The following is a 22,684-nucleotide window of genomic DNA, read 5'->3' on the forward strand; positions in this document are numbered from 1 at the left end:
TCACCTTTATTGAAACAAACACACAGGTTTTGAATCAGCATTGTCTCTGCTCAAGAATCAAATCAGTGGGTGGCTGCTAGAAAATGGAACCGACCATCGCTGAGCTTTATGTTATAACAACGATGCCCTCTACTGGCAACAAAAGTCTCTATACCGGCACCATGTTACAATATGACATGATGGAAAAAGCAACCAGGAGCTCCTCTGTAATTCTTTTCAGTGCTGGTCCTTGGGGAGTTTTTAGTTAGGGTTCCTTATTTATTCCAGTTTTGACCTCAGCCATGGTAATAGTGCGGACTGCAGAAAACACATTTTCATTTTGCATTCTGCAGACGTTCTCACTATGTTGGTCCACCGCTGCTGAGTGCATGCAGAGGAATCACTGGGATACACCCAGGGCCCTCCTGCAATTATCAGCAACATGTCTCTGTCAATCTAAGTGTATCTGCTCCAGAATAAAATGTCCTTTCATGTAAAAATTATAGTGGCCTTGTTAGGACAATAGCAGCACTACAAAATGAGACAAAAAGGGATTCTGATTAACCTTTGGCTCTAAGTTTTGTGCGTTCACCACCAGGCTATTAGTTCCATGGCTCTGTCACAGTCTGATACATTTGAGACTGACTGACTACACACCCTAACTCATTTTCACACACGTTTTCCCTCGCTCTTGCACAAACACACTCATCCCTCTCAACCCCGTGCCGAGAAAAGTGTGTGTGCACCTTTGATCTGGCTTTGCTCGTGGTCTATATCTCTCCTGAAGCAGAACACCATTACATACACTTTGTGTCCCGATACACTTGTCATGCAATAGCGAGCTCAGATCCCAGGGAATCAAAGGTGTGGGTGATGCCTCCAGAACCTGCATTAATATGCATGAGAGCGGGAGCTGCCCTATGATGTAATTGCGGTAGCGGCGAAGGTCAGTGCCTTTGCCCAGCCTGTGCACAATATCAAAGCCCAGATGCACACACAGCACTTAGGTTTCTTTATGGCAATCTCCATGAGTTTTGAAGCTGAGGATGACTCTGCTGATAGGGGCGTGTAAATAGATGAAAATCTGCTTTTAATTGTGTTACCGCCAAACTTTTTTTCTGCTCCCAGGGGCCTGACTCTCACATTATGATGTTGCGCTCTCATGTTCTCTCCTTGGACACACATCATAGTGAGCCTTTCATCCAGAGAGTAAAGCTGTTTACAAGCCTCGCACCCACCGATGTGGTCCTACTCTCAAGGCTCTTCTGGTTCTGAATATAATGGACCTTCCTTTTTATTCATGTTCCAGCTCTGGCCCCAATCTGGCCCCAAGGATTCTACCGAATATCAAAGCAAAGCATCCAAATATTTAATGAGAATCACGGAAAAAAATCTGTTTCTTGAATATAGATCCCTTGCTACATTATAAAAAATATAATATGCCTTATAAGTGAAATCCAACATGTTTGCCTTTGTAGTGAGTGATTCATCCTGTGGTGACTTGATGTAGTTTCTGTTATTCTCTCTGTGTTTTTTTCTGGTTGTTTTGGGTCCTGTGAATCCCTCGCTGGTGTAGCTGATTGATAGAACCAGGACAGAAAAACAACTTCTATCACGCAGATACAACTGCCATCAGACCCAGTTCTGTCACCGCATACGACTTTACTTAAAAAAATAACAATATGTATTACAGTATTTAACATGGAATCAAACTTGTCCTTGAGGCATTCACTGAGTTTTCAGTCAAAAAGGACATTGAAATGTCAGTCAGTCAGATAATCTCAACAGGGCAAATCTTGACTTGATGACCATCAAGTAAAATAATTCAAGACATTCAGCTCACACAGCTGCAGCTCTAGACTCAAAATATGTTTGATGTAAACTTTTGCTCTTTTTTTTTTTTTTTTTTAACAACTTTTCCTTGTATATGATTTGATGCCAAAGCAGTTTTGAACATCACTGTAGCAACAGGACTAAAGAGTCTACAATAAATGCGAACATGCTCATGTTTTGTATGTCAAGTGGAAATGTCGTTAGTTGTGCAAGTATGTGGTCATAAACCAAAGAACTGGGCACAGCAAAGACTAGACAAGGGATCATCAAAAGGATCCAGGTCCAATAGTTTTCAAGATACACCACTCAAATCAAAAATGTCAACTCATACCGAAGCGAGTAAGACTCATCCTCTGGGGACCATGAATGATTGTACAAAACCATGAAAATCCATCTTATAGTTATTCGAGGTTGAGGCCGACATTGCCACCCTGATGGTTCCAGACGGCTTTAAGAGGAGCAATTTCTGAGAGGGAATAGGTTGCCAGTTTTGTGGGAATCCCCCTGAATTAGCAGCATAGCGCAACACTTCCTGTACAGGAGAAACTAAGAAGATTTCCGTGAGCCTCTGTCAATGCTAATAACCACAGTGGTCTGCTAGAGAGCTCCCTCAGGGCTGTTTGACCATGCAGGCAATGGGAGGGGTGATGTTCTGAGAGAGGTGGGGGTCGGGTGGGTTTGAGCCGACGCCTCTCTGACTGTCTCAACTCATTTAGCTCCTCGGAGCACGGTCGATCCATCTCTCTCGCGTAGAAATAAGGTTCATCATAACCCCGCTGTGCTCGGAGATGACTGGAGATGGTGAGAGCACAGAAGCGAGGAATGTGTAAGATGTGTGAGCGGACAGCAAGGCCGAAAGACAAAATACAGACAGACACGCAAGCAGATATTCAGAGGTTTGTCTAGGGGGGGCTCAGGGCCTTCTGGGCATGCCCCAGTGCTGACATCAGCAGAGGCAGAGCAACCCCCACGGAGCAACGTGAACCACGAAGGGTGGGCGAGAGGAAGAAGGGAAAGGAGGGGCAAGGAGGAGAGAAGATGGAGGGGGAGGGGATAAGGATGGGGGTACAACACTTGTAATCGGATCATTGGCTACAGTGGGTTGAGTCGATGTGATCAATAGAAACTGCACATGCAGCAGAGAGCCTTTAATGGCCCTTAATCTCCATCAGGCCTGAACAGGAGGGTGGAAGAGGAAGTCATAGGAAAAAGGCAGCCTGCATCACATTACACACTCAACCTGTACTCGCACAATGCTTGTACTCTCACACACACACAAGCTTATAAAGCTGAGCATAGAGTCCCGACCGGCGACTTCCAGGCCTTGACAGCCAGCATGTCATATTTCATTCCTCGGCACCTTTTCATTTCATTTCAAATGCATTACATTTCAGACCTTTCTATTCCGCGCTACCCCCCGCGATCCAAAACCTTGACTTGAGCACACCGTCCCGGCACAGGACATCTTCCAGCCTTTGAATTCAATAAGAAGCCTGACCACAGCTCCACTCATCATCTCCACAGCACAAGAGAGGTTGCAGTCCAGTTATTTGAAGTATAAATGCGGTACCAAAGCTCTGGATTCGGCACCTCTTATTCCTTCAGTTCATATATTTGACTCACCTGCTCCATAGATTAAAAATTCATATTTATGAAGCCTTGCGCTGGGTGAAGCCAAGTGTCCTAGAAGGGCAGTGCAGCATAATAAACTTAGAGATAGAAATTAGTGAATAAAAGAGGCAGCAGCAGTCCTCTCAATGTCCCGGTGCCTTCTTCTTCTTACGTTCTTTCTTTTTCTCACTCACTGTTTTTCCTCAGTGCGGCTGTCACTTATCCATAAATTAAAGAGTGGATTGACAATAACCCAAAACCTCAGGGCAGAAGCAGGACTGCGCGCTGTAAAATGAATAACGATGGCCCAGATATGCTCAGATGATCTTAAATAAGAGACCTTTGGAGAATGGTTCTTCTTTTTTTTCTTGCCCTCTCCTGTGCTATATTATATTTTTTTCCTCCATTAGCTAAATGTACTCACTCTCCACTAGGTTATAAAGCATCATAAAATAGGATTCCTGAAGCTTTCTTTTTTCATGTTTCTTGTAAATCTCTGAAGGACAACAGGAAATGCACGGATCTTAACAGCAGGTGGATACACAGGCAATCCCCTTTACACTGAGACCTATTCACAACTCCACTTAGAGATAGAGACATACAGGAAAAAATTTTCCTAGCCAAGGAATAGCATCAACGTTGTTGTGTTGACTTGATCGGTGCTTCTTGTTGCCAGGAAACATTTGAACAGATTAATAAGCCCGGGCCTTGAATTGTTCCCTGTTGCTTTGAACACTGCTTCTGTGCATTACATCAACATTTGATTTGTCCAACAAATGCAGAGTTATGAAGAGCGCTCTTACAGATTTCTGACTGAAACACTGCATTAGTTATTCCTGCTGTTAAAATAGCTTCACAATTAAACATGAAGGATTTAGGAAGTGAGTTGCCTTGTATTTACAGTATCAGTTAAAAATGTAATAATTGTTGTCCATTTACACAGAGTCATGTAGTTTTGGTCATATTTCCCGTTGAGTAATTCATTGTCACCAAGTAGAATTTGAGTGCTGTACATTTTAAGTATCTCCATTAGTGTCCATTAGTCATGTCTTGCTACACTTACATGCACATTATGTTGCAGGCTGTGCAGAAGTGCACGGGTTGTGCATTCATGTTATTTAGACACAAACATGTTTCACAGAAGGAAAATGAATCAGGCTCTTGCTGCATGAGCTCAGTTCCAACTTTTCTTAAAGGAGCAATCCACTGATTTCGCACATAAGGTTCAGTTTAGTATTGCGTCGCCTGTGAAAACAAATGTAGATATGATGCCTCCTGTGGTTCTGAGGAAAGCGTTGCAAGATTTGAAAAAATAGGATGCTGTACTAGGGACAGACATTCAGGATGTCTTGATGTCTGCTGCTTCATTTTGGTTAGTCTTTTTTTATGTGTCTCCTATGAGTCCCCCAGCTTTATGGAAGCGCAATAAATTGCTGGAGTGGCCCTTTAATTTGACTTTCTTTCTTTCTTTCTTTCTTTCTTTCTTTCTTTCTTTCTTTCTTTCTTTCTTTCTTTCTTTCCTAACCCTTATTTAAAGCTGTTATTGAAGGTGCATTTAAACAGTATCTGAATGTGATGTGGGACATATGAAAATATTGATTGTCAGGCTTTTATGCTTTGTAGAAGAGGGTTCAAGTTTGCTCTTCCTTCTGGATGGTGCCTCCCTGTGGGCATCAGACACAAAAACAAGTCTACAGCCAAAATGTACGTCAGAATACCTCTTTGCATCATCATTACCTCAAAATATAGACACAAGTACAACATAAATACATGAAGTGTGATATTAGATAAACCCATGCAAATCCATTCACATCAAAAACATGTAACTTATCTGATGATGGTTTGCCCCATTCAACAGCTGCATTAACAGAATTACACAAATGAAAATGAGAAAACTAATTGCAAATCTTTAATTTCTCTTTCATTGAATGCAGAACAATCAAGTCTCTCCAGCTAAGATCCACATCATATCATTGTGTTCGGCAAAATGCTCAGCCTCTACTTTCAGTTCACAGATAATGATATAACCATGGCAACAGAGACACCTTGGAAAAGGGCAAGAAGAAAACTTAGACATTACTGTCAGTCAAAACCCAGTGTTTTCAAATGAAAAACTAAAACTCTGCTGATTATTTCACCTGACCTGCCAAATAGCACCTTGAAGCTTCAATCTCGCTTTGAATGTAGGACTCAGCTGTGAGTCCTATTATGTTAATCACTGTTGATGCTTACATTTTTCACTTATCCCACCTTACACTTGCAGTGTTAAGCTATATGTGCGGATGCTTGCCTACAGTATACAAACAATCAGCAAAGCAGACACATGTATCAGAATAATTTGAACTCTCTGATCCCTCTGATCAACAGCATGTCAGTTAAAATAGTCGTCAATAGGACTAATGCTCTGTGAGGACTTGTTGAGTGACACACCATGGCCCAGAGTGTGAAATCCTTCAAAACATTGAGGAAGTGCCAACCCTGAGACTTGCCCTAACCTTGCCTTGAGCCATGTGTTGATGAGTCTTCAGTGTGACTGAAACTTCAAAGGCATTTCAGCTCACTAAGCAGAGGATGCTCCTTCTCTCTCATCTTCACTCAACTGAATCCTTCTCCAGAAGGACATTTTTGATGGTTTGCGGGGGAAAAAGAAAAAAGAAAAGTTTGCTTGGCACTTTCTTGGAACGGCTTTGACCACTGTGGATAGGGGCGCGTTAACTCGTGGTCACATGCAAATCATTACCCAATTAGTCTGATCCCTAAATGGTAAAAACAACATGACAAGGCATTGAAATTGAGAGAAGGAAGGGAGTGGGCTTGTGCATATGTTTTTTTCTGTTTATTCTACAGCAGTGTGCACCACCTCAGCAGCGATCATTCTGCACTTTTTATCAATTCAGTGAACGAGGTAGAATCAAAATCACATCAGAGGTCTCTAATTAAATCACTGTTTTGCATATTTGAGAATTTGTACATCTCAGCACCATCACACACAGCTAGTAATTGTGAGGTGAATAAATAGCGAGTCCCCTGCTTATTTTGTCTGTTGTGTTCGCAGACAAATGGAGGCAGGAAGAGTGTGGTTCTTTTCAAAGGCCGCCTGCGAAAACCTGATGGATGCACAAATTAACACACAGAAGAGAGGAGTTGCAATCCAAAGCCTCCAATGTTATAATTACAGCTCTTTCTTCCTCCTTGACAAACATAAAGGGGGATTTTATCTCACTCCCAGCTCACATCCTCTTTCTCCCTCTCCTCTCCACCTCTCACTGCACAGCTTGGCGAGCTGGCATTAATTGCTCCAAAAAGCTGTGGAAGCACAACAAGTGCTTCTCATCCTGGTATAATTGTGTCTGCAAGAGTTGGAGGGCTTGAGAAGAAAGAGGGCTTTGCTGCTTACAGGAAAGGCTTTGTAGCGAGTCTTGGGAGCGGAGGAGGTTTGAAAGAACGTGATATGGTGGCGCACTCTGGTGGACGGACGGTGAAGGAAAGTTCTTTATTTCGGGGTTTGAAATAAATGTGTGCAGAGATTATAAGGAACAGGGCGAAGTGATGTCACTTCATTTACCTTCCTGTGAGGAGAGAAGACATAATATAATGCATACCATGAGCAGTACATCCTCACATGTTGTGCTTAATGTGTGCAAACCTCAGAAATGATTAAAAATTGAAGACTTCTGATGGAGTTTCTAACTGGACCAAAATAGTGTCTAGCCCTCATAATGAAAGTTTATTTTGTGGGGCAAAGTTGTATCCATTATTTGTGCATTATCACAGCACATTTAAAGAGGAAAAACAGAAACAGGGAGTGCCACACATTCTGTCATCATGTTATATTTCAAGATAGCAATACAGATTTCTATGTGTAAAAACACAGTTTCTGTATGTTTTGGAATATTTTTACTGAAATGTCAAAATATGGGTAATGAATGAAAAATGTAAACCCTCGTCCAGTAGCAGAGGAGCATATTTGTCCCTGATAACAGCTGCCTTTAGTCATGACACTTGCAGAGGCTCCTGTAGAAGATGATTAACAAAAGGCCGAACAGTATTTTCAGATTCAGTCACATTCTGTGTGTAACTGAAGAGGTGGACTTAAGTGAAAAATCTTCATTATTTGTGTTTTTTAATGATCATAATTAAATCTAAATACAGCATAAGGTCTGCTGTTTTCAAACATCACTCGTTTCTTAACATCTGGATCGTAATTTGTGCCTCAGAAGCTGACTCCAGAGATGTCAGTGATTCATGCAACTGCCCAAGGTTAATGGCCAGATGCAGCTAACAGAGGATGCTGCGGCTGAGTTCATCCCAGAGATGTAAAATTGAATGGATGTCAGGTTTGTAGCAGCCAGGTGACTGACACCCCTTTCACTTCTCAAACTGTTACTGAAGCATCTTTGTGCTAAGAGAGGGTGCACGGTGCTGTTGAATCCACTGATCCCCTGCTGTGATGCTTTCTATTGTGCAAAGGTGTACCTCACTGGTCTGTGCAGTGGCCATGCATGATGGGTGTATGACCTCATTTTTACAGTCATCCTGAGTCTACCATCATGTTTGTGGAGCTGGAACTGTGACTCATCAGACCAGACAAGCTTCTTCCTGTCATCGATAGCCTGGTGCTTTTGTCTCTTCAAAGGTCTACTATGGACAGAAAAGGTACCCTGCATGCAGTTTTACTAAGGCAAAAGTGCCAATACCATGAACATTTCTGCAGTCAAAATCCTATTTAGGTAAGCGAATGAGCTCATTATGCAGAATGGCCCCCTGATATAAATCGTTCATATTGATGCATCGTCATGTTAGCAGCATTTTACTGGAGCAGCAGGTTGAGGTGGGGATAGTTTTAGCTACTTTATATCCTAACTCAATTCAGTTATTCCCAATGTAGGGGTCAAACAAATGTGGGGGGTTGTGAGAGAATGAATGAGAGGGAAAAAGAAAGGTTCTGGCACATTTTTTTTTGTAATATTTTTGTAGCCATGGGTCAAACAGGCTGGCAACAACTGTTTAATCTGTAACAACGCACTTGTTTTATATGATTAGATTTTCTTTAGAATTGTGTTTTTGTGTGAAATCCTAACCTGGAAATTAATTATATGTTCAAACTGGTAACAACACATTTTGCAGTAATAGGCTCAAAGGGAAGTTGCTGCTTCTTTATATATAAACTAGTTTATTTAAAGGCACATATGCAAACAGAGAGGGGACGATCTGCTTGTGCTGCCGGAGATGAGTTTATATTCGAGTGTGTGTAATATGACCTGTAGAAGTGACACATACACAAAACACAAAAGCAAGGTTTGCGCTAAACATAGGTCATTTTTATTTAGCTAGTGAGTTACCTAGAGGAGAAAACTGTCACATCCTTGCAGTTGATGTCTTGCAATTTTAGGGGAATCCCAGTCAAGCCAAGCAGGAGGCGTGACGTGGGGGCTCTCCCAAAAGTGCGAAGAGTTGTTGAGGACAGACAGTCTGATTGAGCCTGAGGTACAGTAGAGTACATCAACATCAGAGCAAAGACAGTCACCCACAGGGCCCCAGGAGGCCACTGCTAGTTCCACCACAGCAGCAGGTTTCTCCTCAGACAAATGCACTTCAGAATGACAGAATCACAAGAGAGAAAGAAAAACAAAAACAAGGATGTGCACTGGCCGGTGATTGCCAGCCTGCTGCATAATTGTAATCTTTTGGTACACAGAAACAGATGCAGAAAGGAAGGGAACAGGTAGGGGGAGGATACATCCTATGATTGGCATGATTGTGGCTGTTTCCCAATTATTTCGTCCCACCTGTCAATCATCCAAACCTCTGTCTGAGGAGGATGAGACGGCTGAATACAGATTCAAGTAAAAGATTAATTCATACATATCATCTTTAATTCTCTGCAGGAGCTGATGAAGCTCGCCAATATCCCAAACATTTGAGGCATTACAAAAATTACAAATAAGCCTGGTGAAATCTTCTGACTACTTTGGTTAGTCAGTTAGTTGTTCACAAACAAAATCAAAGAAGAAGAACACAGAGTTAGAGAGTTAAGGGTATTGGTAGAGGCTGTTCAGAAGGACTGAAAGTGCTTTAAAGACAGAGTTTCAAAGTGGGTTACGTTCTTTTTCTCGTGAGACAGGAACACGGGGTTTGATGCACCAGTCAACGGATACAGATGAGTCCATCTATTGTCATGTTCAAGTGTTCAGATACATTGTCATCTTCAGCGGAAAGATTGTGAGAGCCTTTCCTCCTTGTGGTTAGGCAAATTTGTATTTAAGGTCCTACGTCATTAGTGTTGCAGTTCTAGCGGAGAGCTTGCTTGAAGGTTACTGTTTATTTCTATTGCGCTCCTGGCAAGAGACAAGAAACAGAAAAGAGATCATCAGTGGTTGCCATCGGAACAAGGGACACAAGCAAAGATAAACACCAGCTTAAAAGCCTAACATCAGAGCTGCAAAGCTGGCCTTTCATTCGTGGGATAAATGGCAAAAGTAGAAGGAAAATGCAAGTTAAAGGTGTGCTCACTTCTTCTGCTTTTGCTAACAGTTTATATTGTTAGATATAGAAGCATTTCCTGTCTGAGGTGAATAACTCTGGGGTACAGCAAGGAATTCTGGGACCACTGCTAAAATGTGACCCCCTTCAAAGACGTGACACTTGAGCTCCGAGTCCTCCAGTAAGAGCTCCTGATTATACTGCCGTCAGAGATGATCAAAACCCACTCATGAAGGCAATCTGCATTGATTGCACTTCTTGGAAGAGATGTATCGAATGCCTTTAGTGTCGATCCGCATTCGAACCACTCTGCAAATCTCATTCATTACTTAAAATTTATTGAGCGTTTCTATTTTGAGACGTTAACTTGAATTCTATGGAGGAACTATTTTAATCAATTACAAATCAAAGATTGGTAATGAGTTGAAAGCACCAGTCAACCGGGGATTGACGTTGTAGTTACAGCCCGTTAAAGGCAGTTTCTATTAAACTGCTCGACTTAGAGATTGAGTGTGTCGCAGAAGGGATCAGTTCCATGTCATGTGTTGTTCCATTTTGGATAAACCTTTGTAAATAATGATACTTTACAGTTCAACTTCCTTTACTGTCTACAAACTGCTGGTTTCACAAACATTTGAGGCTTAGATCAGAGCCAAATGATGTTTGGCATATGGTCTTAAACATTATTATATTCCAATATGAGCACAATTTAACATAAAGACACCACAAACAATCAAGCAAGGATAAAAATCAGATTAGGTTTACATCCCCCCACAGGTAAAATCCTAGAAAAAAAAAACATGGAGGTCAAAATAACCCCGGGGCTCGGACTCTTTGTGCTGTTTTTTAGGTGGAACAGTGTCCTCTTTGAGGAGTGGGTGTCTATCTCAGTGGCCTTGGAAAAGCCGTGTGAGACCCAGGCCCCCGGTGTAACTCTATCCCCAGAAGTGCTGCAGAGACTGGGCTGTGGCTCCAGGGACAGAACCCTTCACAAAATTCAGTCTGTACCTTCAGACCATATACCCCCTGCACACTGGCGGCCATATCACTTTCAATTATCTGATTCAAAATAACTGACAGAAAGTAATAATATATTTGTTCTTTATCCTTTGGCTGAATAGATTTCAGGTCGAATTTTCAGGTAGGAAAACCGTCTTCAAACATCAACCATCTTCACCAGGTGATACAACTGCAGCAGACTGGTATTCACCCTCTCACGACATGAGCTTCCCTATTACCGCATACCCAGAGGAAGGAAGCAACTAACCTCCAAGTATTAATTGCCAGATTAGTCACGCTAATAAAATCATGCAACAACATTTGGATCCAAAGTTATCTTTAAAAAAACAAACACTTTGGGATGGTGTTACGGTGCAGGTAGTTGTGCTGGTTTGACACCTCTCCAAGTTCGGGAAGGACAGGCCAAACAATAGAGAACAATTAACCTTGTCAGACGAAGGAGGGTGAGGCCTCAGCTGGGCCGATCCTGTCATGTAGGAGGTCAGGGCTACAAAAGCAGCACAGCGCAACGCCTGCACAACGCAGGATGAAACAGGCTTTCTACTGACAGGTTGTTTTCAGAAGCCTGAAAACATTGACTTGAAATATTTATGAGAAAGTAACCCAGCGCATATTAACAAGGTCAGCAGCGAGGAGTCAATACAGCATCAATGGAGCACCAGCAGTAGGGGAGTGGGAGAAAAATGAAGGAGAGGGTCATGGGGGTTTTCTAAACGCAATTAGATTAGCATAATAGCGAATCTAAGAATGGATGCGGCAGAATGCTACCAATGATAACATGTTATTCATTCCTTGGCTGCTGTTTTTCCACAACGGCAGCATCCCACTGAGTTTTTACTACTTAGACGAACATCTGTGGTACACCACTGTTATTACCACGGCAACACATTTTAGATTCCCCTCAGAGGGCGCAGGCTTCCGCTGTGTGTGCGGCTCGGAGCTGTGCACAAACAAATGTAATTGTGCATTTTTATCATGTATTGTGCTGGGAAACTTTTTTTTTTCTTCTCAGATCAACCCTTTAGAACCTCTGAGGCAAACTGTACCACCGTCGAGGCACGTTGCAGCCAGTCTGCAGGCCGAGGGCTTATGTTGTTAAAGACTAATAAAGCATGAGGAGCCTGTGGAGAGCAGAGAGGCTCGGCGTTCAAAGAGAGATCAGAGCCTACATCTGCCTTTGTCTGAAAGATGGAATGCCTGGAATGTGGGCTATTTCAGGAAACCTCTATGCATCTAACTCCACTTGGGCAGATCATCGCAACCTCAACAGCACAAGATGGCTGATGAGGAATCAGCGCTTCCTGAACCTGCTCGTGAGTAATGGTGGCATGCCAATCTGCTGACAGGCCTCTGGGAACTTCCATTTACACTAGACTGTTCATTCAGCCACAGGATGTTACCACCTAAGAGCAGGTGGTGCAAGATCAGCTGATTACAGTCTGGCTACAGCCTGTAGCAGTGACTCAGGGAAAGCTAGCCTCCCTTTGAATCAAAGGGTAACTAAAGTGTCTCATGCATACAAACAAGCTATTTACAGAGGACAGGGCTCTTTGTTTGTGTGTTTATCTCACCTTCCTCAGAGCCTCCTCCTCTTCCTGACGTTTCTCATAATGTGCAAAGTCATCAAAGATTGAGGTGGTATGCTTGTAAGTGGCGATAATTTTAAGCACTTGTTTGGCCTTCTCCAGAGGCACTTCCTGAGTGTCCCTGGAGTTGGTCACTGGCTTGTTGTCATTGTTCTCCAGCCGGATGTGTCGCAGCTGGTTGTTGGGCACGTCTTTGATGAAAACCCACTTCACCTCAAACTTGCCCTTCCACTTGTCCTGAGACCAGACGCCTGCATAGGCATTGTAGTCCACCGGTGAGCGCATCTCAGCCACGCCACAAAAGTGCCCACTGCCGTTGACGCTGAACAACAGGTACAGGGGCCCCTTGTTGCCCAGTGAGCGGTATGCGCCGTCGAGGCGCTTGTTGCCATGTTCTGTACTGCACCAGATAGAGTACTTGATTGAGCGGTGGATGTCATCTTCCGAATAGCTCTTGATAATGAAAACACGTCCATTTTTCAAGTTCCAGTCAAAGTCTTTGGGGTTGTAGTTGTTGAGGGCCCGGAGTTTCTCCAGCACGGGATGCACTTCTCCAGAGCAAGGGGAGGCACTCAGTGGGACTCCCCCACCCAGACCAAAGCCCTCACCCCTGTTCCTGGGAGCCACCCAACGGTTGGGGGGTGGACCAGGCTGCTGGGGTTGTTGCTGATGTAGGGCCTGATGTGGGGGGCCAGGTTGAGAGGAGAGGTGCAGGTGAGGAGGGCCAGGGGGCAGAGGGTGGGGGTGGGGATGTTGGGGGGACTGGAGGGACTGGAGCTGGAAGGGCTGGTGTTGGTGTTGGTGTTGGTGTTGGTGTTGGTGTTGGTGTTGGTGTTGATGTTGGGGCTGGTGTTGGTGTTGGTGTTGGTGTTGAGGCTGAGGGGGCAACGGGTTCTGCAACAGGGCCTGGTGCTGAGCAAGGAGAGGCTGCTGCACCAGAGGCTGCGGGGGCATCATAGTCTGAGCTAATGGGGGCTTGTTCAGAGAGCCCTTATCGTCCCACGTACCAATGTTCATATTGTGCTTTATGGGGGGTGGGGGAATGGTGGCGCTTCCCCCCATCCCCATGTTGGCTTTGGGTTTGACCTTGGGCTGTGGCTTGGCCGGCTTCTTGGCAATGGCTGCCCAGGAGGCAGGTTTAGGTGCAGATGAGCTGACAGACGGAGGGAGGCTATTGGCTGCCATACTGCTCATACCTGCTGTGCCTCCTAGGGGTGAGCCCACGGTTTTGGTGACAGCTGCCACCATGTCCGTACCCAGTTTTAACCCTGCCATACCCTGCTCAATGCTGTTCAGCACCGGGACTTTACTAAGCTGGGAGTCGCTTCCAAAGCCCGCCTGTCCGTCCGTGATGGCCCGACCCAGCGAGCTGGGCGCGTACCCATAGCTGTTACTGTAGACTGAGCTCTGCGTGGACTGACCCTGAGAGACACTGGTACCCCAGGTGGAAAAGTCCGCATTACCGGGGAAGAAGTTGAAGCCATGCTGGCCCAGGAAGGGAGGGGTGTTCCCCAGGGCACCTGGCTGGCTGAAAACGCCATCAGGGATGAAGTGCGGCTCGCCATTGCTCATCTGTCCATAGGTAGTCAGGTAGGGCATAGGAGGGTCTCCTGCTGTGGACCAAGCAGCCTCTCCCAGAGAGTAAGGGAACCCAATGGATGGAGCATAGTAGCTGGGCATGTAGGGGTCAGACATTGGTGGATAGCTGTTACTCTGTGTGACATAAGGAGATAGTCAGTTAATGTACTACACAAAATGACAATCAGTACAATTATCAAATCAAATCAGCAAATAATCCAACAAATTGAGAACTTAAAGACAGATTGTGTGTGGAGTTATAGGGAGATGTGTAAAGAAAGAAAATCACAATCAAAAAAAAAAAAATCAAAAACTGGAGTGATTGACACCTTGACAAGTGATTTGTCCACAGCATGAAGTTAGAAGTTTGAGGGGACACATCGGCCACATTATGGTTTATCGTGGGACGTTACCTGATTTGTCTGGCCGCTTAGGTAAGGCTCAAAATCATCATCATTCACACCATCCTTTTGATGCATTGATCCGTTTTGCACTAAGGATGAAAAAAGAGGACATCAAATCATCATATATCATAAATTAAGATTGTATTTCAGGCTCAAGATGTCAGCTATAGTTTAATCACAGTGGTGTGATCTAAACATGGCAAGATCTCAAAAACAAATGCAGAATTAGGAGCAGTCAACAATAGCAGCACAAATGATTAGCTGCAGGCAAGGCAAGAGTTTAACAGCACAATCACTTCAGTACCCTGATAGCATGTTAGCCCACACTGTTTAAAACATGACTGCTTAAAAGCCTTACCTTTATTTCCTTGTCCTTTAGGTCTCTGGAATAATGGGCAGCACAGGGGAAAGAGATGAGAGTGCTGTCAGATCACGACAGGAAACAAGAAACAAACACACAGAGCGGGCTGCATCCTAATGCGTGGATAAATGTGAACAGTCGATCGTGGTAACCCCGAGCTAAAACCATCAGCCCGGATGTTCACATTTACAGGTTGCTTCGCGTTATTGACCGGATGTCAAACGCTCTGACATCCAGTAAACGGTGCCGCATTGGCAACCGGCTACAGCCAGAGTTGTTTGGCAATACAGTCGGCCTGCATTACAGCTAATAGCTATCACATATCAAAGACTTTTCCAGCCTGTTTGATCTGGCACACCGAGCCGGATCAAACTGTTGTCGGCAAAGTTTCATTTCGCCGTACGGCTAATCTATAGCACATATCAGCTGTCAATACACGAACCTGATCGACTGTGGTCGCAGACATCCTCCAGGAACCGAAACTGATCGCTGTTTGTGAGACTGTCCACGGCTTCCCCCTGCCTCCCTCTGCACTTCGGCGCTTTCCTGGCTCGTCTCTCGGGTTGTCCGATCACTGTGTGACGGTTACAAGGCGGCGCTTTTCCTCCCGCGGTCAGCCGGACGACGAGCTGCTTCTTCTGGCGGTTACAATCGGCGACTTAGCGTCCGTAGAGAGGGCGTCAATGGATGTGTCCGATCCTGCCACAGATTGTCGCCAACAGTCAATCTGAAACGGACTAGTGTCTTACAGGAATATCCCTCACTATATTCCACAATGGCGGATAGGCTTTTTACTCCCGCTTCCGTTCCGTTCTGCTGCTCCGTGACCTTCCGCCTGTGACGCTCTGAGTCATGTTACAAGCTGACACTTCACATGACAGTCACAAACACACACAGAGTTCCCTGCTACTTCCCCTTTATTCCCGATCAGGGCTTATTTTAGCCGTTTCACTGACCTGCTATTGTCCTGGGTGATATCAAAAGAGCAGTCACCTCTGCATTAGGGAGCCTCTTTTAGCTTAGCCACCACATACCAAACCCAGCACTGCATGGGTGGATGGACGCCTGCATTTCCACGTGGATGAAATACAATAATAATACAAAATAATATACATGCAAAAACGATATGCATGCATGCATGCATAAGTGCCAGTGATTTAAAGTAACTGCATTTACTCAAGTACTTTACTGTACAGTGTTAAGTGTTTTCAATTTTCTGCTACTTTCTGCTATTAATCCACTAGAGGGAAATATTGCACTACAGATTATATTTTTAATCAAACCATATGATGAACCTATAAAATATGATGCATTGTTAGAGCTTGAAATGCCCAACAGTGCGTGCATAAAATTAGCCCCATCCCAACCAGCCATAACATTAAAATGATACTTACACATTAATGCATAATTATTTACAATCTAATAGTATACAGTTCTACAGTATAACACCCACAGGAGCCATTTTGAATGCAGGACTCTCACTGGTAGCAGTATTTTCACAGTGTGGTGCTGCTACTGTGCTTAAGTAAGGATATACTTATGCCACCGCCATCTATAAAACGTTGAAGTAGAAAACACTCAGCTAGATTATAATGAAGAGCACCCAAGACCAGTAAAGGGTTTTTCACTTCATATTGACAAATACCTGTAGGCTACTTAGGCTTGTAATAACACTCAAAACCAGCAGGCTTTAGGGTGCCATTATGGCTGTTAGATGAAACTGAAGTGCAGAGATTTAGTACAAATTAGAGACAGATATGTTTTTAAAAAGTCATAATAATGTTATCTTATGATTGCAAAGGCAAAGCAATGCCACATGAGGGGATATAGCTGTTACATTTACTGTCTACTTTTACTCTACTTTAATTGTCCGACAGCTGTAGTGACTTAAAGATTTTGCATGCAAAATGTATGGCCAGTGTATAATATATGATGAATTGTGCTGATTAAATTGCTCAGCAATATATAAAACCTGGCCCTCGACCAACTACAACATGAAAATGCTACATACACATTCATGCGTCTATGATATTTATCCAAGAATGTAATAATTCAACTTAAATAAATATTAAGGACGAGCTGTGCTGTAGTTGTCGAACAGACAGACTGCAACTGATGGGCTGTGAGTAAACGAGACTCACTGATGCTACTCTCGCGATACGTCCTCAGTGGGTCGCGGAGCAGTATGGCAGCCGTCGCGCTGAGGTCCTGCCGCAGAGGACTTTCACAGATATTAAGTAATGGAGGACTCGCAGCTTTGTCTTCAAAGCGTCTGGAAGGTTTGTTGGAGTCCGCGCTTTAGGCTCAATTTAGTTCACAACGTTTTAGTGTCAGACAAGGGGATTTAAAGGCAGGGAGGGGGGTGTGGCGCACAGACTGCGTCGTCTTAAAAATGTAGGGCTCGTAAACGTGTTTGCGCCTGTGACTGTTTTTGCGCCGTCTACGTTTATTCTTGTAGTATTTTCAAACTCTGCGACTTTAATTAGCCTCTTATATTCTTGGCATGTTTGTTTCACATGTAAAAGTACCCACGTTGTTTCTCTGGTGCCCATGTGAGGTCTTAAACTTTGCGTTTAGAGAAGCCTGATCCTATAAAATGGGATGTGATCTCGTATTCAGCATATCAGCATATCTAAATCTAATTTAGCTAATGTACGGTGCAGTGAATCATGTACATAACACGTTTAGCTGTAGCCATAATCCTTTGTACTGTGTAAAACAGGAGACAGGAGACACAAGTCCACAGTTCAGTATGCTTCACGACCAGACCTTCCAAAGTTGGCCTACAGAAGAGTGAAGGGGAAGAGTCCAGGTGTGGTCTTCCTCCCAGGGTATGGCTCCAACATGAATGGGCAGAAAGCTGAATCACTGGAGGAGTTCTGTAGGTCACTGGGCCACTCATACCTTAGGTAAGTCACCCAAATACACCACTGAAGAGGAAGAAGGATGCACGCTAAAACCATGCCATGCTCATAATCTCATTCTAAATCCAGAACATACATACATATCCCATATGTGCAGCATTGGTTCTGGATGCTCACAGTCTTGTTTGTAATCTTTAAAAAGTTAGAAACACCCGCAGTAACTATAAAACTATATAATTTACGCGCTCAGTATTAATCTAGCTAATCTCTATGCATGCGACGCAGGAGATCTGAAGTGCGTTTACAGCATTTCTGCATGGAGCACAAATGAAAAACACGTCAACTGGATGCAGGCTGGTTTTTCTGGCTGTGTCTGCTAAGAAGGCCTCAATTAATGTGCCTGTTCCCACCACAGATTGCTGCTAACAGTCAATCTGAAACTGATTAGTGTTTTACAGGAATATCCTTGACCATATTCAACAATGGCAGAGAGGCTATTTACTCCCTCTTCCGTTCCGTTCTGCTTGATCAGCAATAGGAGAAGCACAAATAGACAATAAGAAGATGTCAAATAGAAAGATAATAAAACAGTTGTTAAAAGGAAAGGGTTCTGTTTCTGTGAGATTGCCACTGAAAAGACCTGGTCACCATATGATTAAGTTACATTAAGTGGCACAGCAGAAAAAGTGACTAAGCAAAAATGCCATTAATCTTACTATAAATAATAGATGAAATCATGTTTGTTCTAAATAATGCTGTCAGATTTTGCCAACATTTGGTTATGTCGAGCAGATTTTGCTCGTACAAAACGTCTGTTGCTGTATTCCTCTTGAATGTAACTGAGTTCTAACAAGGAGAGGTCTTTTCACTGAGATGGATCTTTTATTTCTACAGACATGATGAGCTCTGTTCAATAATTTCAAAATTTAAAACCCCAAGGATTTCACTCACAATGATGGGGACCACACAAAAGCACCAGCTGGTAATGTGTGACAGGCCATAAATATCAATTAATCATGGAAATCAAATTTATCATTTAATTTTCAGAATTTTCAATGAAACATTTCAGTGTTTTAACAATACCTCCAACGATTTCAAACCTCACATTGACCCGCAAAGCCTCTATTTCTGATGTGGGTGGATGTAAAAGACATGTCCCATCATACTGAATACTCAAAGGCCTCATCCCCACATTCGGTGTGGTATATATCTGATTTACTGTACTCATAATGTCTAAGAAAGAAGATAAAGACTTCGTCCCTGGGGTCTTGTGGTTTGCCTTTGTTGTACCCTCTGATCCCCTTGGCCACAGACTGTTCTATTTATATTTTCCCAGGTTTGACTACACAGGACATGGGGCCTCAGAGGGGGTGCTAGCAGAAGGAACTATTGGTACCTGGAAAAAAGATGTCCTTTTCGTGTTGGATGAGTTAGCGGAGGGGCCACAGGTAAATATTTCGTAGGGTCGAACCCATTTACAAGGTACAGATGGTTAGTGATCGATGCGGTTGTGGAAACTTTGGTCCCCTTTAGAACAGGTTTCAAATGATCAGATTCCTGAGAACCTGTCAGCTATTCATTTCTCTTCATTGCACACAGTGACTTAATGTCAGAATTCATGCGCTGGCCTGGCTTTTCATGTGAGTCACAGAAGGAGAACATCTTAACATGTAGATCTAAGTCTTTATTGATCCCACCCAGGGAAATTAAGTCGTTACAGCCAGCAAAGTATTGAAAAGTACATAGAAGAGTGTCATAGAAGGGTCAAAGTAAGGAAGGTACAGGCACTATTGCCAATATTCTTAGGAAGAAACTTCCAGTGCCATGTTGAATTGTACTTGAGAAATGCTGTTGCATAAAAAGAACATTGAATTGCACGAGTCTATGTAGTTTATAAAAATACTGTTGCCAATATGGATAATAAATAGTGTTTGTAGTACTGCACAGTTTAAAAAAATATACAGCAAATTAAAAATTGCACAAGATGTAATTGTATTGCACCAGATGTTCTGGATAATGTGAGCATATATTAGCATAGATACCAGTAGTGCAGAAAACAGTATGTTTATGATGTAGAAATGGGAACAGCATCAACACGGTGTTGCTTTACATGATGCTCGAGTTAGACAGCCTGACAGCTGTCGGGATGAAGGACCTGCTGTAGCTTTCTTTCGTACACAATGGATGCAGCAGCCTGTTACTGAAGGAGCAGCTTAAGCTCCCTGCTGTCTCATGCGAGGGGTGGGATGGGATGGGTTGTCCATGATCGATGTCAGCTTGGCTAACATCCTCCTCTCACCCACCTCCTCGATGGTGTACAGAGGCTCTGAGAGGTCCGTCCCTCTCAGAGCTTCCACAGTTTCAGCAGACCACTGCGTACAAGACTGCAGATGCCACTTGATGTCACAATGTCCTGATTGTACTTCTCTGTGTTAAACTCGCAAAGTGTTCTAATGTCAAACTTATATCACAGGCGTCATTCTGCACTGTGAAGCTCAAACATCCCAGTGAAGCAAGAATAAGCAGAACACATTTTTCGGAGGAATGGGACTTAACATTTTTGTATTGTATGGCCATCAAGCTTAACTTTACACAAGCAGAGATTAAGCAATAAAGGCTAAACCCCAAAACCTCAGTTTCACTCAACAAATAGCTAAAAGATGGATTTATTAGAGAACCAATTAAAGAAGTAGGTCAAACAGCAGAATCAATAATGGAATGTATTTTTCTTTTTATGTTCCACCTGTTCTCCAGAAGATGGCACTGTGCTACATGTTTGGTATCATTACTCCTCCACCGCCATGATTACAGAGCTTGAGTCTTTGTGGAATGCCTTTCATGAGGCTCTTATTTTTTTTTATTAATAAGTTGATTTACAGTCTATTTATTGTGTTTTTGTTTACTTGTAGATACTGGTGGGTTCCAGTATAGGCGGTTGGCTCATGCTGCTGGCAGCCATTGCGAGACCAGAAAAGACTGCAGCTCTTGTGGGCATCTCCACTGCCGCCGATCACATCGTCACATCGTTCAACTCTCTTCCTATAGAGGTAGGAACATTATAGTATTGTCACTTATATATCACATTTTTTGGCATTTCACCTGACACTTTGCAGTCGTTTTGATTTAGATGTTTTTCTGAGTTGGATTTGTCTGCGTTTGATTGCTCAGACACGCAAGGAATTTGAGGAGAAGGGGGAGTGGACAGTGCCCACCAAACACTCAGAGGATGGTCATTACAAGTTTAGCATGGACTTCCTGCGTGAGGCAGAAAATCACTGTGTGCTGCAGAGCCCCATCCCCATCACCTGCCCCGTACGGCTCATCCATGGGCTCAAAGATGAGGACGTCCCCTGGCACATCTCCATGCAGGTTGCAGAACGCGTCCTCAGCCCTGATGTGGATGTCATCCTTCGGCGACATGGCCAGCACCGCATGTCCGACAAGGACGACATCAAGCTCATGGTCTACACTATTGACGATCTCATAGACAAGCTGACCACTTTGGTCTGAGGAAGGGATGGGGGAGTGAGCTTGAGAGGTTGCTGAGATAAGGAGAGAAGGACTGTTCACTGGAAAGTCAACCCTCAAGAAAATTACCAAACAATGGCATGTTTCTCTGCCAAATATGACCTTTTATCCATCTGTTAGTTCTCCCCGTATTCCATCTGTCATTTCGACACGCCATTACAGTGCAAACTATATTGAAAGGGAGCTCTCCTGCTAGCCGTTCCCTTATATCTTCAGGTTGCATTTGTAAGTGTTTCAAGTTGTTAAATGGAGTGTTATGTTGGCCTTTGTTAGGTCTGCTGTTGCTGCTGTCTCTGCCACTGTTCATACTGTTTGACTGTTTTCCCTTCCCTCTTTACTTAGATGCATAGTTTTCCTGTGCCTTTTTAAATCACTTTTCACCCATTTTGGCCAATAAAACCTCTGCACAAAAGAGTGCAGGTCTCAGTTTGTTGCCACAACTATCACAGCATCGTTAGCTGACAAGCAACACCTGTCTTTATTAATTAAGATATCCGCTGATAATGAAATTCATACATAATACTTGAGCTCTAGAAGTATTTACAATTGTAGGAAATTGAGAGCTGCCTTACAGAAACCACTTTTAAGGTGTGAGTGTGTTACGATGTTCACAAAAGTTGTACATTTTTAAAACACTAACACGAGGATTACTAAACAGATAACATGAGGATTTCAAAATAAGGGCATTTCATCTTCAAATCGAGATGGAGTAAACAAAATTCTGAACAAACGCAATTTCCCAGCAGTTAAACAAGTGTGTCAACACATTGACTCATGGCTCTGTATAGTGGGTCAAAACCATCAAGTGTTGTAGACTACAGCCATCCCAGGTTTATTTTTGTTAGCAGAACATTGTGTTACATGACTCCCCATACCTGTTGGCCTTTAGCCATGAAGAGGCCTGCTGAATGGAGCCGCTGGACTGTTGATTATTAACATGTAATTGGCCACTAGCTGCACTATGCTCAATGGGGCGAAACCAACCACTTAACTCTCTCATCCCCACTTTACTGCAGCGGTGACCTTTATCTCATGGTTGAGCTGCGTAGTCAGTCATTTTTTTGTGTCAAGACTATAATCAAACAGCAATTTATGGGCACATACAGCATGGCTGCTGAAATGGAAGCAGATGAGATGCTGAAAAAAACATTGTGTTGTTTTTTTACAAAAGCGTATTTTTGCAGGAAATGTTTTGTAAGTAATTCCACATTTTTGTGGTTTTGTTGTCCTAGCTGCATAAAATAAGGCAATGTACTTCCCATATTGACCCACAGCACTCTGCAAACAGCATTTTGCTTCAAAATTTGTCCACCACAAACAGCTTTATGATTCATTAAGTAAAGAGAAATGGCTCTCATTAGTGAAACTAAGCTTCAGATGCTTTGAGGAACAATAGGCCGAAGTCTCTGAAGAAGAAAACAGAAAATAACAAATCAG

General features: G+C 43.3%; 3 protein-coding genes across 3 annotated transcripts in view; 2 read left to right on the forward strand and 1 right to left on the reverse strand.

Moving 5' to 3' along the window:
• tmprss7 (transmembrane serine protease 7) overlaps positions 1-22,684 on the forward strand; it is a 154,136-nt gene that overhangs the window by 101,476 nt on the left and 29,976 nt on the right. The gene's annotated exons all lie outside the window — the stretch shown is intronic.
• On the reverse strand, positions 8,718-15,871 carry ythdf3 (YTH N6-methyladenosine RNA binding protein F3). Its single transcript, XM_070986288.1, has 5 exons — positions 15,298-15,871; positions 14,853-14,877; positions 14,504-14,583; positions 12,498-14,225; positions 8,718-9,761 (listed from the first exon to the last, which is right to left on the reverse strand). Exons 1-5 carry the CDS (start codon positions 15,319-15,321, stop codon positions 9,738-9,740), a joined length of 1,881 nt encoding a protein of 626 aa, XP_070842389.1. The 5' UTR covers positions 15,322-15,871; the 3' UTR covers positions 8,718-9,737.
• abhd10b (abhydrolase domain containing 10, depalmitoylase b) lies at positions 17,018-22,353 on the forward strand. The gene is made up of 5 exons (XM_070985705.1): positions 17,018-17,134; positions 17,578-17,764; positions 19,056-19,167; positions 20,629-20,766; positions 20,888-22,353. The coding sequence occupies exons 1-5, from the start codon at positions 17,041-17,043 to the stop codon at positions 21,227-21,229; spliced, it is 873 nt and encodes a 290-aa protein (XP_070841806.1). The 5' UTR covers positions 17,018-17,040; the 3' UTR covers positions 21,230-22,353.

Source organism: Chaetodon trifascialis, chromosome 18 (assembly GCF_039877785.1).
Source record: "Chaetodon trifascialis isolate fChaTrf1 chromosome 18, fChaTrf1.hap1, whole genome shotgun sequence".
NCBI classification, from domain to species: domain Eukaryota; kingdom Metazoa; phylum Chordata; class Actinopteri; order Chaetodontiformes; family Chaetodontidae; genus Chaetodon; species Chaetodon trifascialis.